Source organism: Pristis pectinata, chromosome 19 (assembly GCF_009764475.1).
Source record: "Pristis pectinata isolate sPriPec2 chromosome 19, sPriPec2.1.pri, whole genome shotgun sequence".
NCBI classification, from domain to species: Eukaryota; Metazoa; Chordata; class Chondrichthyes; order Rhinopristiformes; family Pristidae; genus Pristis; species Pristis pectinata.
The window spans coordinates 32,531,875-32,548,770 of NC_067423.1; the positions used below are offsets into that span (position 1 = coordinate 32,531,875).

Genomic DNA, 16,896 nt, shown 5'->3' on the forward strand with positions numbered 1-16,896 from the left:
GGGCAAGGTTTTTCCATGGTTTGAAATTGCAATGTCGCCCTCACGTTATCTGTGAGTTATTGATTGGTTCAAAATTTAATAAGCTCATAGAAAAACAGATATTTACTATGTTCAAATTTTTTTTCTATATTTTGAAAAAAGATCCTTAATGGGGCTAAAGTATACAGCATGTCATGGAATATGGAATGTAACATTTGAGAGCATTATTTGATAACTTAATTCTTAAATTAGTGGCAAATCACATTTGAAATAAATAAATGAACATATTGCTGTCACTAAAATCTCATACATTATTGGTGTTTCTCAGTGAACCACTGGAGTTAAGATTGGACTCGAGTGATGAGAAGTCCATTTCACACCTAACCTGGTTTTTCTGCTTTGCTTCATTGTTCGCACTCTGTCATATTATCTTCTAGAGACTTAACCCACTTCATCCAGGCCGACACTTCAGTGTACAACTGAGGGAGTGCTGCACTGTCAGAGGTTCTGTCTTTTGAATGAGTGTTAAATAATGATACTTTGATAGTTGGTTGCCACGTTATTTATTTCGCATACAGTGGCTAGCCTTGGTAGTGCTTAGCTGACTGCAAAACATTTTAGGATGTCCTGAGATCATTAAAGGCACCATGTAAGTGCAAGTTTTCTATTTCCTGCTTCCTTCTTTCTTTTCCATTGACTTCATTCAAAAAAAATCAGATATGCAGTTACATGGTTTCTAATACATCATTCCCTGCTTTATGTCACTGCTTAAGATCAAGTCAAACCTGATTAACACAAAGGTAGAAGACTACATATTAGCCTGAAATTTTCCACAAAAAAAGGCAGCAGTTCTGTATTGAACTGCTGGTTTTTACCTTCGTAACCAGGTTGAAGTCTAGGTTAGGCTTGGGGATGTGGGAAGGTGACTGTATTGGTATGTCATTCCAAGCAAATTCCAGGCATTTGTAATACTATATCAGGAACTCTCTCCCCTTAATAAAACTCTGGTTTAGTGAGCAACTTCATATGCTAGCTCATCTTAAAATAGAAAAATTAAAATAAGGACACAGTGACCATTCTCATTTTATAATGAAAAATGTTTATATTTCTGTATTGTTTAAGATATGCCATGTAAAATTTCCTGTTTAAATTGTTGACTTGCTTCATTGATTTTGCTGACATTTTCAGTGTGAATTTTAATAGTTCCTAGTGAAACAAAACAAGTGCATCTCATTTTTTTCTAGGTTACGTTGCTTTCCTTTGTAGTTGAAACTGAGAGCACTTTCCTTGATTACATCAGAGGAGGGTGAGTGTTTAAGTTTTTCTGTTTAGGTCCTGCGTAAAGTGCACATCTTAAATGTGAAACGACTTAAATCAAGACTGCAGTTTAATGCTTAAATCAGGATAATCCATGAATGTCAGGTTATTACTAGTATTAGTCAGGAATGAGGAGTCAAACTACAATAAAGCTAACCAATTCATTCACCAGGAAGTAAATGTTTGGTGGCCACGTTAGTCTGTTCTATATTGCTATGAATTTGCAGTGAAGATATTTTTAAACCCAATCCTTAACTTACATATTTTATACAGATATTCAGAGGCTTGAGTTTAAGGTCTGTTCCTGTACAAGAATTAGAATTTTTTAAAGCAATTTGTCACTCTGAAATACGTCAGGAAGATCTGGAGCATGATTCAACAATATTCAACATCACATCACATGAACAATTATATGGTATTTTCAATATGATTGAATTTAAGTAGCCTGAATGATTGGAGCAAATTTTGTAAGTAAAAATGTTCATATTTTCCATTCAATAAAATAACGCCATTTCTATCAGTGGTGACTATAATATGTTTTCAGTCTTAACAACTGGAATGTATAGTGTCATGGACTTGTACTGCATAGAAACAGGTACTTTGGCCCATCATTCATGTCACCCGTTGTATAGATATAAATGAATCCGATTTACCCATTGGGTCCATTTATTGGCCATTGTGGCTTTCTTTGGCTTTCTAATCAGAATGAAAAAAAATTATCAGTGCTTTGTAAGATTCTACAGGAGAAGAATAGGTTGACCATATTAACTGCAAGTGGCCTGATTTTCATTCAGGTATTAGCTCGGTTGCTAACTGAGACACAATAATACAGTAAAATCCTCAGTCACACTGTGAGCAGTTTTGGACTGAGTTATTTTAGTATGAGGGAAATAAATATTTCGAGTAATTTTCTGTTATAAGCACAAATGACTTGAGTTCAATCTTACCTCTGGTGCTAGCTAAGTGGGATTTGCATGTTAATCCTCAAACTGTGTTGCTTTCCTTTGGGTGCTTGGTTTCCTCCCACACACTAAAGGCATGTATGTTATAGGATAATTGTAAATTGGTCCCAGTCGACGGTAGTCATTGGTCAGTGGTAGAATCTGGGGAGAATTGATGGGAATGTGGGGAGAATAAATTACAGGGAAAATTAGCATGAAATGGGATTGCTTAGTGCGTTGCCAGAGACTTGACAGGCCAAAATAGTTCCTTCCATGTCAGAAAGAAATATGGAAATATAATGAAAATTTTATTGCTTTCAGTCCAGAACTTTGCACTGGAATAACACTCTTCCATGCAGTTGAACTTCTGAAATGTAGCCTGTTACAGAAAGTTCTATGTGGGCATAATTAATTCATAGCATGTTGTTCCATTGGTATTTGACTCTTTTTATTTAGTTTTGCAGCTAACACTGTGTTTTATGAATAAAGTTTTCAAAATGGTATTCAGCATGAAGGAGAAGACCCAATACATTGCCATATAAAATTCCAGGCGGTTCAGTGATGGGGTAGTGAGGGAAGAGAAACCTCGTCCAATATGCCTCTCCTCCAGTTGAATGGATGCAGATCATGCAATGCATCAAAACTACTCCCTGGTCATCCTTCCAGCTCCCCAAGTTTTGTGTTCCCAGTTATACCCAGAGAAATGACCCATGTCCAGGGAATCAGAGGCAGGTAATTTGACTATTTTGGATAAAGTAAATAATTGTAAAGAATTGTGTATTCCTTGAAGTGAAAGTATTCATAAGGATATGAATTAAGTGAGGATTATTCAAATATTTATTATCCAAATAACATCAGGATTAAAAACATTAAATATTTGAGAATATACTATTGCGAAAAATTACATTTTCTGCTGAAATTGTATGTTTCATATCACTGAACCGTACCATCCCATCCCAGATTTAATTAACCACACATTAGAAAGCAGTCAAGCAAAATGCAATATTGTGCCTTAATTAATGTTAACTTCCAGGTTTAATTTTGGCAAAATGAGAAAAAGCCATTTAAAACAATTATGTGGAGAGGTCTTGCTTACTTCTATGGTACAAGAAATTTTATGAATTAATTTATCCACTGGAAACATATTGTTGCAATTGAAAATATTTTTCTGAGGAAATATTGAAATGATTTAGCAACAACAATTGTTGAGTGGAAGGTAGGCTAAAATTGGATAACCTGTAAAATTATCCATGAATTGTGATGGTGATCCACTTTTGCCCAATGATTCTAATGTAGGTACATGCTACTTTCATGCTGCCTGGTCATTTTAATGACTTCTGTATCAGCCAGCATCAACTAAAAGTTAACTGGCTGGATGAAGTGACCCAGCGTTGTGAGTGGCTAGCCTTATTGCACTTCTTAAAAGTCAGGCTGGTCCAGTGTGCCAGAGCCAGTGTTTGCAGTTGTGCACTCAGCAAAGCTGGAAAAAAAAATCTGTGGAAGAATTGAGAGAAGGAAAGAGATCCTGAGATCACAGGGATGAGGAGCTTCCCTTCATACCCAGAAGGCAGTGAGAACTGATAGTAATGGAGATCAGTGGGAGGAGTCCAGTCACAGAAATGTGGAGACAGTGTTAGACAGAGCTCAGTGAGTTCACACAAGTCATAGTAAGGGAAATCCCACATCATACCAACTCCTAAACACATTCTTAGGCAATCCCTCAGGATGATTTGCTTTCAGTCTAGTTTAGTGTGTTTTTAAGTGGCTAATGAAGCCTGTGTGGGAACTGCAGACTCTTCTACAGATAGGGCAGGTGGGTGGGTCAGTTGTGAGGGAGGGTGCTCCTTCTGCTTATTAGAAACTTTCTGTTTGCTCCCAATGCATGACCTTGAGGTTCTCAATACCATCCTGAATGCTCCTCCTTCACTTTGTGCAGTCATAGGCCAGATGTTCCCAGGAGGGAGTCAGTAGGGATATTCCATATCTTCAGGGTAGTTGCACAACTATCAAACCCTAGTCCCTCACTGGTCAACAATATTACACATAGATGCAAAATCTTTTTATCTCCCCTGCTTTCCCTCTCCCCGTGCTCTCCCATTGTCAATCAATGTCACATCTCCAGCCACTGACTTGAGTTCCTGATGTCTTGCATAATTTAGTGGATGACACAGAGGCATTCACCATGAGAAATTTCTTCTTATGGTCTGTCATGAGTTGTACATTCAGAGAGTGGGAGCCCTTGTGATTCATGAAAAGCTGTGGTTTCTGAAGGGTGTAAGCACCACACGAGCGCAGTTGGTCACATGCTGAAACTTCAGGAAGCCTGTGGTGTTTGCAAATCTGCATTTCTTGTCAACCCGATTGTCTCTGTTCAAGGAAAAATCTTGTGACCTCCTTAATGCTGTGGTGCCCAGCAAACTCTGAAAGATGGTATGGATCATCCATCATTGCTTCAATGAACTGGAGACTAGGCAGCACAGGTTGACAGTGTCCTTGATCTTGATAAGCCCAGCAACCCAAGTACATGTGCGTGACTGAGACTCTGCCAGCACTGACTTAGAAAATCTTCGCTTCCACATACATTGCTCTTTGGAGAGCTGGAAGCATAGTTTGGTTTGAACACTCCCGAGAGATGGAGTTCATCTTCTTTCTACCCTCCAATGGAGTCCTTCCCTTAGATGTCTGTGCTATCCTGTACCTTGCAGCACACTGAACCACCAAAGCCCCCATGATAAGGAGGTGATAAATGCAGAAATGGCTGAAAATCACTCAAATTCACTGATCAGTAATAGCAGCTCTCAGTATCAGTAATAATTCTCCAAAGTACTCTGCAGCACAAGACTCATTTATGTGTCTGTAAATCGTGCATCCCCAATGAATGGAGTGCTATGTCAACTTGCTTCCCTCTGAATGGCCAACAAATTATCTAAATTGGCCATATGTGACCCAAAATCCCCTGGCAACACTCAAAGCAAGTGCTTGGGCCTTTGCTCTCGATATAAGTATCCTTCTTGACATTGGAACATCTAACCAAATTGCACTTAAAGGGCTCAGTGGAAAAGAGGAAGGATGTGCACTGAGTTAATGGCAAATTGTATTTAATTATGTGAGTTCTCCTCTATCAGCTAATTGAAGTAAAAAAAAAGTGACCACAGATTTAAATTGGTTTGTATTGATATTTTTGTTCACATTAGCTGAATGAGTATACAAATACTGACAGTGGAATGAAGACACAGCAGGAACTGTAATGATACAGATACAGGATAAAACAAGAGAAAGATTTGATTATGCCCATAAAGCATAACTGGTGAAACAAAAACATAAAAACAGGCTGGTAGAGAAGCTGCTGGAGGGATATTAGAAGTGGTATTATATTTTTATGAACAGATGAGTTTGTTGACATAAACGTACTAAAGGGGTAAGAAGACATTTTCACCCACCCTTCAGAAATAGAAAGTTGCACTTTATCCATGCACCTTCCATCAATACTATTGTCTAAGGAGAAAGTAAACTTCCTGACAATAAAATCTGGCTTCATGTTGCTTGTTTGGGTGCAGCAGGTACTGAATTGGTTCTAATATAGTAACCGATGGTGAGCAAGCACCTTTGTAATTTAAGTTACCATATTGATAAGGACATTAACATGTGGTGTTAATTCCTGCCAAGAATATGTAGAGTGGACTGATCATGATGCCAGTCATTGGGGATTCTGATTTAAAGACAGCATTGCTCAGTTGGATCTCAACACAGCAGACACCATCCATGCTTAATCTCCCACAAATGAACACACATTCAACAGCAGGAAGACCCTCGCCATCCATCCCCAATTCTTGTCTCAAACCCAATCATCTGCTCAAACTAGTCGCTTTTAGATATGGGTCTATTACATTAGCCAGCATTCCTCTTTAGATACAATATGACTGTTAGAATGACCAGAGAGCATGCAAAACAAGTTGTCAGAAGAGGGAAGATTAGGAGCAACTGTCTCATTTGTGTGGACCTTCAGGAATCAATCTGTTCTAAACCTCAGCAAGGAATGTGTGCTTCGATATGGATATCCTCACTTGAACCTACCACTAGAATCTTGGAGCAGGGCGAAGACCATGTTGAATGACTATGAAGGTGACTGGATATGAACTTTCACATGTTGATCTCCTATCAGGCTTGAGCCAGGAAACATGTTACTGTTTTCTATCTACCGTTGCAGGAAGTAGGATACTGAAGCTCCCTATTCCAAAGAGTCGAATTCCTTTCAATTATTCTTGTGGGTTAGCAACAGGTGGAGCAAGCAGGTTACTGATCACAACATGCACATGACTTTACTGGCACCACATGTCATCCTGAAGGCACATCCCAACTGGAGGGGATTAAAATTGCAGTGCTTGTTACCTGTGGATGACTGTTAATAGGTCCTGCCTACCAAGGCCGTTTGTGTGTCTTGCTGCTATAGTCAGGGATACCAAGCATATGTCCCCTTGGTCCAGTAATCCAACACCATCCCCAAAGGTTGTGTTACCAGTAACAGTTCAGATCTTGCAGATGTACAATTTGTATTATTTGTGTATAGGAAAAGCGTATCCACACCCTTACTGAATCTGAAGTTTGAGAATTGTCACTTATGATTTTCAAACAATGACTCTTGGTTTGATACAGAAATCAGCTCTGTCATTAGTTCGTGAGCTCTTTTGTGACATCTAAAGCTTCTTTATTACTCAGTTCCTTGATGCCCATCAGATTATGCAACCTCACTTTTCACTTCCCTATGTTGCCAAAAATCTTGAAAAGTTTCTTAGACGCTGTTGGATCGGTTCAATTGCAATTTTGCATTTGTCTGTGGCAGATGTGAATGCATGAAGCAGGTGCAAGAACACTGGAAAATTGGATGTGATAGCCTCAAGCATGTTTTCCAGTCAGTTGCTGCTTCCTGTGAATTTCTGGCCAGCTGGATTTTGTGTGCTAGAGTGCTCAAGTAAATTTTCATCTTGAGTGCACCCAGAATACATCCTCACACAGTATGAATGCATTTCAAGAACTCAGGGGCTTATCTGACTCATATTCCCACTCTCCACCTTTGTCCATATGAAATATTGGGCACTGAATCGCATACTCCTTTGAACCCTGAAAATGCGTGACATCAGAGTCACGCAGTCATAGAGATGTACGGCATGGAAAAAGGCCATTTGGCCCACCACATCCATGCTGACCAGTGGGCCTCCATCTGCACTAATCCCATCTCCCAGCACTTGACCCATACCCTTCTATGCCTAAGCAATTCAATTGCTCATCTAGAGACTTCTTCAATGCTCTCACTGACCCTGCCTCCACCACTCTCTTGGGCAGTGTGTGCACCACTCTCTGGCTGGAAAATGGTTCCCTCATCCCCTCTGGATCATTTGCTCCTTAACTTCAATCTATGTCCTCTTGCTTTGTCTACCATTGATATGGGGAAAAGTTTCCTGCAATCTACCTATCTATACCCCTCACTATTTCAGATACCTCAATCATGTCCCCTCCTGACTTGTTCCACTCCAGGAAGACAGACCTAGTTTCTCAAGTTCCCCCTCATAAATGAAATGCACCAACCCAGGTAACATCCTGGTGAATCTCCTCTGCACCCTCTCTAGCATTACCATATCCCTTCTCTAGTATGGCGTCCAGAACTACATACAGTACTCCAGTTGAGACCTGACGAAAAAATTTTATATAGTTGGAGCATACCTACCTGCTTGTATGTTCAATGCTCTGATTAATAAAGGCCAGTGTCCCATGTGCCTTCCTAACCACATTACCTACTTGAGCTGCCACCTTCAAGGACTTGTACTTAAGGTGCTTCTGTTCATCAATGCTCCTTGAGCCTCATTAGTATTCCCAAAGGCATCACCTCACATTTATCTGGATTGAACTCCATCCACCATTTATTAGCCCATTTCACCAAACATCGATATCACTCTGTAGCCAAAGACTACTCTGTACACTATTTATGACTCTGCCAGTCTTCGTGTCATCTGCAAACTTACTAATCATGCCTCTTACATCCAAATCCAAATCATTCACACGTATAACAGCAAGAGTCCCAGCACCGGTCCCTGAAGAACACCACTAGTCACAGGCATCCAATCATTAAAACATACCTCTACCATCACTTTGTCTTCTGTTCCCTAACCAGTTTGGGACCCAGTTTGTCAAATTCGCCTGGATCCCATGGGCTCGAACCTTTTGAACCAGTCTCCCATGTGGGACCTCGTCAAAGACGTTACTGAAGTCCATGTAAACCACATCGACTGCTCTGCCCTCATTGATACACTTGGTTAACTCTTCAAAAATTTCAATCAGATTGCTCAGAGAGGATCTGCCCTTGACAAAGCCATGTTGGCTGTCTCCGATGAGACCCTGTCAATTCTGATATCATTAATTCTGTCCCTCAGTATTTTCTCAAATAACTTCCCTATTACTGATGTTAGACTCACATGTCAATAATTAATTACCAAGCTATTCCCTGCTGCCCTTCTTGAAAGGGGGGACTGCATTTACTGTCCTCCAGTCAACAGTTACCTCACTTGTGGTCAGTCAGGATTTAAAAATCTCAGTTAAAGCCCCAGCAGTTTCTGAAACCTAAGGCACTGAGTACCTCCTCTTTATTTATTGAGTATTGCATTGGAATTTCACCTTCCCCTTCACCAAATTCTTCAACTGCAAGGTTTGTTTCCTTAGTGAATACTTTTGAAAAATATTCATTTAGGACCACTCTTATACTTCCAGGCTCCATGCACAGATTGTATCTTTTTTCCCTAATGGACCCTACTCTTTCCCCCTTAATACACCTATAGAATGTCTTTGGATTAACCTTAATCCTGTCTACCAGTGAGATTTTGTGACCCCTCTTTGCCTTCCTAATTTCCTTTTTAATCACCTCCATTTACTTTTTGTAATCCTGATGGGCCTCACTTTAGTTCCCTATACCTGCCACAATTCCTTTTTTTGTCCTCTTTAGATAACCCTTTGTAACCCTTGACATCCACGATTTCCTGAATTTATTACCCTGGCTTTATCCTTACAGGAACATGTTGGCCTTGAACTCTTGCTATTTTTCCTTTTGAATGCTTCCCACTGTGCAGATGTCGATTTACCTACAAGTAGATGTTCCCGATCAACCTGAGCATATTTAAATAAATACCTGCGTTAATTTTCCAGCTCAGTACCTATCAAGCAGCAGCTGACTGCACCCATTGATTTGTGGGAGGACAGACATCAGTGATGCAACTGAAGCTGTTACTTCTTTGTTTTCATCTCTTTCAGAGATCTAAGTGCATAAGCTCCCATTTCCCTATAATTAGCTCTATTGGTCAAACCATCAGTCTGCCTTTATCTCTTTGCAATGACTTATTCCTGCCTGTGTAATTTACTATAACTCTAAACTTAATGGCATCTACAAACCACAACTTGCAACTTTCCACTTCTTCATCTGTCTTTGTTATCAGAAAAGGCTCCATCACAGATCCCTGAGTAACACCACTTACCACATGCTGCCAGATAGAGCCTTTTATCTCATCTATGGCCTTTCTGCAAACTCACAGTGAAATTAATCTCCTATTTCTACTGTTAATAATAATCTCTCGTGAAGAACTTTATCCAGTGCCTTCTAAGAGTGCATATAGACAACATCCTTGGGTGCTTCCCTTTCCACTGTCCTAGTGAACTCTTTTTTAAAAAAAAGTCATCCTAGTACTCAGACCAATAGTACATTCATTCTAACCCCCTTCAATCAAATTGTATTTTTCAAATGCTCAGTGATGGATTCCAGCAATTTCCTTAGAATCAGGCTGTAACCTGATTTCTTTTCCCTCCCATCTTAAATGATGGAGTGACATTTGAAATTTTCCAATGCTAAAGACAATTTCTGGATCTGGAGAACTTTGAAAAATAATGACGAATACACCTGTTACTTTTGCTCCATTTCTCTGAGAAAGAGGCTGTCAGAATCTGGTGATTTGTCAGTGTTGTCCCTTGTTTCCCTTCCGACCATGTTTTTAAGTATAATCATTATTCTGTTCATACTCTTGACCTATTTTAGGTTTCCTTGTACTATTTTATTACAATTCTCCATTGAGAAAATGGTTACAGAGTGAATATTTTGTCTGCTTCCCGATTATTCATTATACATTCGTTTCCCACTTATTTGTCTTCAAATATTCTGAAGACATTGTGCTGTTACATTTATTGTAATTTGCACATTTTGTGTTATAATCATTTTGTTATGTTTTTTCTTTGACTTTTTGTTGCCACTTCCCACTGGACCTGGCTGGACAACTGACCATTGAAATGGGCTGGGCCTCAGGTTGTGCAACCTCCAACCAAACTGAACAATGATTCACAAACTGTAAACTTGGTCAGCTTTTTGAAAGATTGAAGCATACTGAATGAAGAATTCATTTGGGACACAAAGAATTAAAGGATTACTAGGATGGTTACATACCTGGTTCTCACTAAATTGGGAGTAAATAAAGGGTGTGGGACTCAACTTTTGCAAAAGCACAATTAGACTGGGAGCAAAGAAGGTTAAGAAAAGATTTAGTCAGGGGTTTACAAGATGATGGAAAGGGTGAACAGCAGGAAGCTCTTCCATTAGCAGAGGATTTGAGGACCAGGGACCGCAGATTTAAAGTTTTGGACAAAGGATTATTTTCTGGAGAGAAGGTTTATGGCCTTGGCTCATTGCTTGTAAGGGAATAAGAGTAATCAAGGCTTCTGAAAGGGAACTGGGGGAATAAATTGGAGGGCTTGGGGAGAGGACAGAGGAGTGGGACTGAGGCTGGCACCAACTCAATAAGACAAATGGCCTCTTTTGTGCTATTTCAGTTGATGGATTCTATGACTGACCAAGGGAGCAGAAGAGTCAAGCAGTACAGAAACAGGCCATTTGGCCCACTGAGCCGATCTTCAAGCACCCATTTCCACTCATCCTACACTAACCCCAATTGTATTCTCTGCTCATTCCCATCAACTCCTCCTTACCCTTCCCCTTCCCCTTCCCCCTCCCCCTTCCCCTTCCCCTCACCAGATTCTATCATTCACCTACACATGAGGGCAATTTAGAGCAGCCTATTACCCTACCAACCTGCATATTTTGGGGAAACTACGCCAGAGGAAACTCATAGGTAGAACGTGCAAACTCCACACAGACAGCACAGGAGGCCAGGACTGAACTGTGAGGCAGCAGCTCTACCAGCTGCACCACGGTCCTGCCTGAGCCACCAAACACTTAGAAATATGTGCAGTTAATCAAAATTTGCAGAATTCATCAACCATTGGTCTACACGAGGCAGCAATGTCTGAACGTATGTACAGTGGGTCATCAAATAAACAGATTTTAAAGCTGGTTAAAAAATAATTTATGACGGATATCAAGAAAAACTTCATGCATTAAATTGTCAATCCCTGGTAAGGGTAGTGTAGGGTGGGGGAACCTGCAGTGAATTCAGTGTTAAATTGACGTAAAAGGACTGTGAAGTTAAGTACGACAAATATCCAAATAAGAAATGCTATAACTTGTGATCTATCAACACTTTTTCTGAACAGTAGCAGCACTGGCAATCCAAAGCTAAGGCTTTAATTAATCAAAAGAGTCAGAATGGTTCCTATAAATACTGCCTTCTCCACTTTACTTTCAGACCTGTATCTATCCCTTAATACCTAACACCTCACTGGCAATAAAAATATAATCTGAGTAAATTTGATAGTTCCAAAGTTCAAATTCTCACAATATGAAAAATGGACTTTTTTTTTAAACAAAGATGGTTGTATTGAGTTTTGGAGAGAAATTTTCAACAGAAACAAATGACTCTGCATGTTTTGAATTCAAAATGTGTAAGGGGGTTTATGCCCAATTGCATTAGCACTGCTTCAGAAGAGTCATAATTGGAATTTAAACATAACAAGCATTTAATGTTTTCTAAAACTAATTGATGTTGCCTGAACTGATGCAGGTTGAAACTTTGTAATGACAGTGCTACCAGCATACTTGCCCCCATAGACTGCATTAGGACAAGCAGGGATTAAAATTGCACCTAAGATCTTAACGGTTTATGGAAAAAGGAACATCATTCACATTTCATAATTTCAAAATTTTTTGATCTCTGATATAACTTGCTGTTTTGTTGTTCTTCTACTATGACCTATGAACCAACACTAATAACATGAGGGATTTAGACCGTGTAATATGACATTTTCCTGCTTGCCCTCCAGGTAACTTCAAGGAACTCGGGCATAATGCTTAAATCTCATATGGTTTTAGCACAAGCTGGCTAGAAACCAGCACTGAAGTAAATACACATAAGGGACAACAATAACAGAAGCAAATATGAGTTTCTGAACATTCAGAAATTCCTTTTTCAACAATCTGAACTTCCAAGGGTACATTTAACCGAACATTTTTGCATGAAGCATTACGTGGAGAAACTGGACGTGAAATATGTCAGTGACTTTATTGCAAATGGGCTGATGGCAAATTAGCTTATTTATTACAGCTCTTTTAGTTTTCCTTTCTATTAAAGCCCTCAGAAATGAAAATTGAGCACAGTTTGAATCAAGGTGGTGATTCACTATCAGATCATTATATGCATTTGGCTTTATTCATTTTCATTATTCATTGGGCCAGAAGACTCCCTGTGCTGATTTTAGGAACTTTAACTTCTATAGGAAGTTTGGACATTTACCACCCCCCACCACCACCAATCTTTTATTGCAATTGTTTTCATTTATATCTTGGCCCACTTTCAGATTCATGGGCTGAAAATTTCACCTTTCCATGTTTTGTTAGTGAGCTTGCCAGAGTATGAAGCAGAGAGTGGCTGTAGCATGCCCTGGAGACCATGTGCTGGGTACTGTGCCTGGTGTCCTCTGTGAATACATGAAAAATGTTTTAAGTATGCCTTAGTGCATGCAGTCAATCAGTTACAAAGGCTTTGGTTCAAACACCATCAAGCTAAGCGTTGCTATTGCCCACCTAATAGAAAATAGTTTAGATTATGTCATTTGTATACCGTCTAATATTCTGGCAGAAAATTCTGGAAATAGCAGGAAAATGTGGGAATCTGTCAGAGAGCCTTCTAAAGATTTTGCCACCCAAATAAGTTCAAGTTACGTCAATGAGCAATTGTTACTTTAACAGGAAATTTGGACCTATTCCTACAAATTCTAAAGTATTATTAACTATTTTCACCATATACGCCTTCAGGCAGGTTTTATACCCAATAAGTGCAAGGGATAAACTTGATTTTTTTTGCGCATTTATTTTAAACTAAAAAGATACTGGAAGGAACAACCCATATCTGATTTTATAACATTCTGGATGTTTTCTTCTAAACATTCCAATCATTTTTCATGGAAATATGAGTTTCTCCTCCTATTTCTAACATTAGAAGACTCCATTCAGCCCACTGAGTCTTTGCCAGTTCTTTTATGAAAAATCATAATTTTAGACCATACTCATTTAACATTTCCAGATCTCTCAATACCATCTGATGAAACTCCAGATGTTACCTTGTGAAGGAGTGTGGGGAAGACCCCACAAAGGGTTATCAACATTTGGAATTAACTTCTGATTAATGTTGTGGAGGCAGAGGCTAATATTATTCATTTAGATGGCGTACTTTTGCTGGACAGAGGAGCTGAAATCCATTCACTTTTTCATGTGTCCCTTTGTATTTTTTTTTAAAAAAGAACAAGAGTAGGAACATAAAGACTGCATGCAATAGGGGGACAAGGTTCCTGTCCTTCCTGATTTTTCAGGTCAGCCTTAATTGTAGTAGCCAGATGTTTTGCCCAGAACTAGGAAGGAGCCTCCTGAATATATAATTGTGATAAAATGACTGTTAGAGCTCCCAGTTCCACTTCTGACTACTCTTGATTCTCAATCCTTATGACTTTTTACTTTCAGAGGCCTTTCAGTCCCGAGCCTGACTCTTTGAACTGATTTCTTCCTATGTTTTCTGAGTTTTCTTTCTTCCCTTATTTACAGCTGTGCTATTGTTACTCTCTTTTTACCTAAAAGCAGTAAAAATGAAGTTTCAAAGTAGGGAGAAGGTTGAGCTGGTAACTACGTCAAACAATGATGGTGTCCATAACGATGGTGAGGTATTTTGAGATGGGAACTGAGAGATCAGAAGGTGGAATGGAGCATTTAGGTGAGAGGCATAATGAATGTGTCACACTTCTCAGTGTATTAATAACTGCCTCTTATAATTTTGCTACTTCATGGCACGTTATCCAGATTCTGCCTGACACAGACCACTTGCAGTTCCTGGCTCTCAACTAATTGGGAAGAACTTACTGGTTAGATGATAAACTTGCTTATAACTTGACAAAATTGATTAGTCATTGAGAAAAAGAATCAAAAGCAGCATTCAAAGGACATATTGCTGACTCTGTAACGAGGAGAAGATGCAGTCTTGGCCCGAGAGAGGGGTAGTGGGGTCATGTCTTGCGGACTCTTGTATGAAATAATGTGAAAAGGAGTTGCCCATTATCTTGTAATTGCCACAGTATAATGCATACATATTTTTAAAAATGTTATGGTACAGTACATAAAAAGTGAATGACATAAACTTTGTTCCATCACAGTTTGTTTTATATAGGTGGATAAGGGGATTTATAATGCAAAAGGCTTACTGGACAATGTTATTACAAGAATTTTAAAATAACTTAAGCAATGTTTTCTTTTGTCTTTTAGGACACAAATCAATTTCACAGTGGCCATTGATTTTACTGCATCCAATGGTAAGTAGAATGGTCCTACATAGACTGAAATCTTATTTTAATTTTTAAAATCAGTTCATTACCTATTAGACAGGATTATCCTTTAACAGTATTGATGATTTACATAATTAACATAGAATTATAGAAATTATTGTTTATCAATAATATTTCACAAAATTATATGAGCAGTTTGGTACTGGGAAAGATAACTTTTCATTGTGGCAACCATTTGCAGTAATGAGACTTTTCAGTTTGAAGACAGCTAATTCTTGAAATATCTTGTTATTGAAAAGGTGAACATAGAAAAAGTCGAGCACCCTGAGTGCAAATCATCACCTGGTAGATTGTTGTTTTTTTGAAAAGGGCTACTTTGGTGGAGAATAGAGGGATAAGGAATTTGGGGAGGATGATGTGCTGGGATATTCATTGATGGGCATGAGGATCCAGAGTGGTATAATGGCCAGCAAGGAGGTGGGTAAGTTTAATGAGCTGGGAGGTAGCTTGGACTGCTGCTGGAAGACAGCATCGTGGCAGTTACCTGGGAATTGTATGCACACATGTAGGAATATCTTTACTGGTTGCCCACCAGCTTCATATTGATGGAGTGGGCTTTGTGATTCACCCCTACTCTTGCTTAATTGATGATGCCACCTGCACCTGGTGAACTTCACATAATTGAATGTCCTGGTAAACACGAAATCACTCAGATGTCTTGCGCATTGGTGAGCCACCATCAAGGACATCCCAGATCTACCTTCACCAGAGCCCCCATAGCAGCTGGAGGCTGAAAAGCTAAAAGAACTGTTGACTTAAAAGCCACTGATAATGCATACCACCAAACTGATCACTCACTTAGTCTGCTGGTACATTTCAAATGTCTGCCATCACTTGCTGCAGTGGTCTGAGCTTCCCTCCGCACTGCTGTTCTGATATGTCAGGGAAGCTCAGTCTCTGCCTGTGAATCCTCTATCATGGGTAGTGCCTTCTGCAAGATATGTCTCTTTGCTTTCCAGTTGCAACTGCAGCTACTGCTCCTGTACTAATCAACCAATATTTATTTATTCACAACTAATTAATTAATCTGGATTAATAAAATAATTATTTTGCTACTGCAAAACAACAAATTTCACAACATGCAAGTCAGTGATAATAAATCTGATTCTGTTATCCTAGATCTAACCTCTGCCCAGGTGCATGCCTTTGTGAACATTTGAACATTTTACTCTTCCTTTTTATGCTGATGTAGGAACTAAGTTTTTCTCCAGCCTTTCTGCCACCAAAAGCAGTTCACCTCTGAATTTATAACAAAACAGATGCTGGAAAGCTTTAATAGCTTTATTGAGATTGTGTGTGATACCTCTTCTGGTATCAATGCCCCTACCATTAGGACAAATCATTTCAACTGCTTACAAATTACTTTTGCTACAATCAAATCACTGATCCCTCGTTCAGCTGATAATTACTACACACGAGCGTTCCTCCGAATGAACTTCCTTGTGTTGACTGACTAGATCGACTGCAGCTTGCCTTTCTCCCACTGCACTTCTGATTGCAGTTCATGCAGTGGTGCTGATGTTGATACCTCCTCTTTATCCTCATTATTCACTGTTGTAAATGTGTCATCAGCTACCTCATTGCACTTCGAGGCCTTGCACTTCTGATATTTCAAATAAAAGATATTCTACCCATACCTTGTGTCTTCATGATTATCTTGTCACACAGGCCTGGCTTGTTAGCTTCTGTGAAAGTTTTGTCTTTCTTAAATTCGTGAGTCCCAGTTTATCATTCTGCGCTGCCCTTCACAACTTGAGAGCTGCTTCTGGAGCATGTAACACAGAGCAATGCAATCCAGCCTTCTTCCCCATTAGCTTTCCACAGCTACACTCATTTGGGTTTGCAACAGAAT

The 16,896-nt window shown here is 39.3% G+C and overlaps 1 protein-coding gene across 1 annotated transcript in view; it reads left to right on the forward strand.

The window, feature by feature from the left end:
• Window positions 1–16,896, forward strand: part of LOC127580303 (copine-8-like) — a 249,658-nt gene that overhangs the window by 198,345 nt on the left and 34,417 nt on the right. Inside the window, 2 exon segments of the mRNA XM_052033590.1 lie at window positions 1,224–1,285; window positions 14,965–15,011. Coding sequence (XP_051889550.1) covers window positions 1,224–1,285; window positions 14,965–15,011 — 109 coding nt within the window.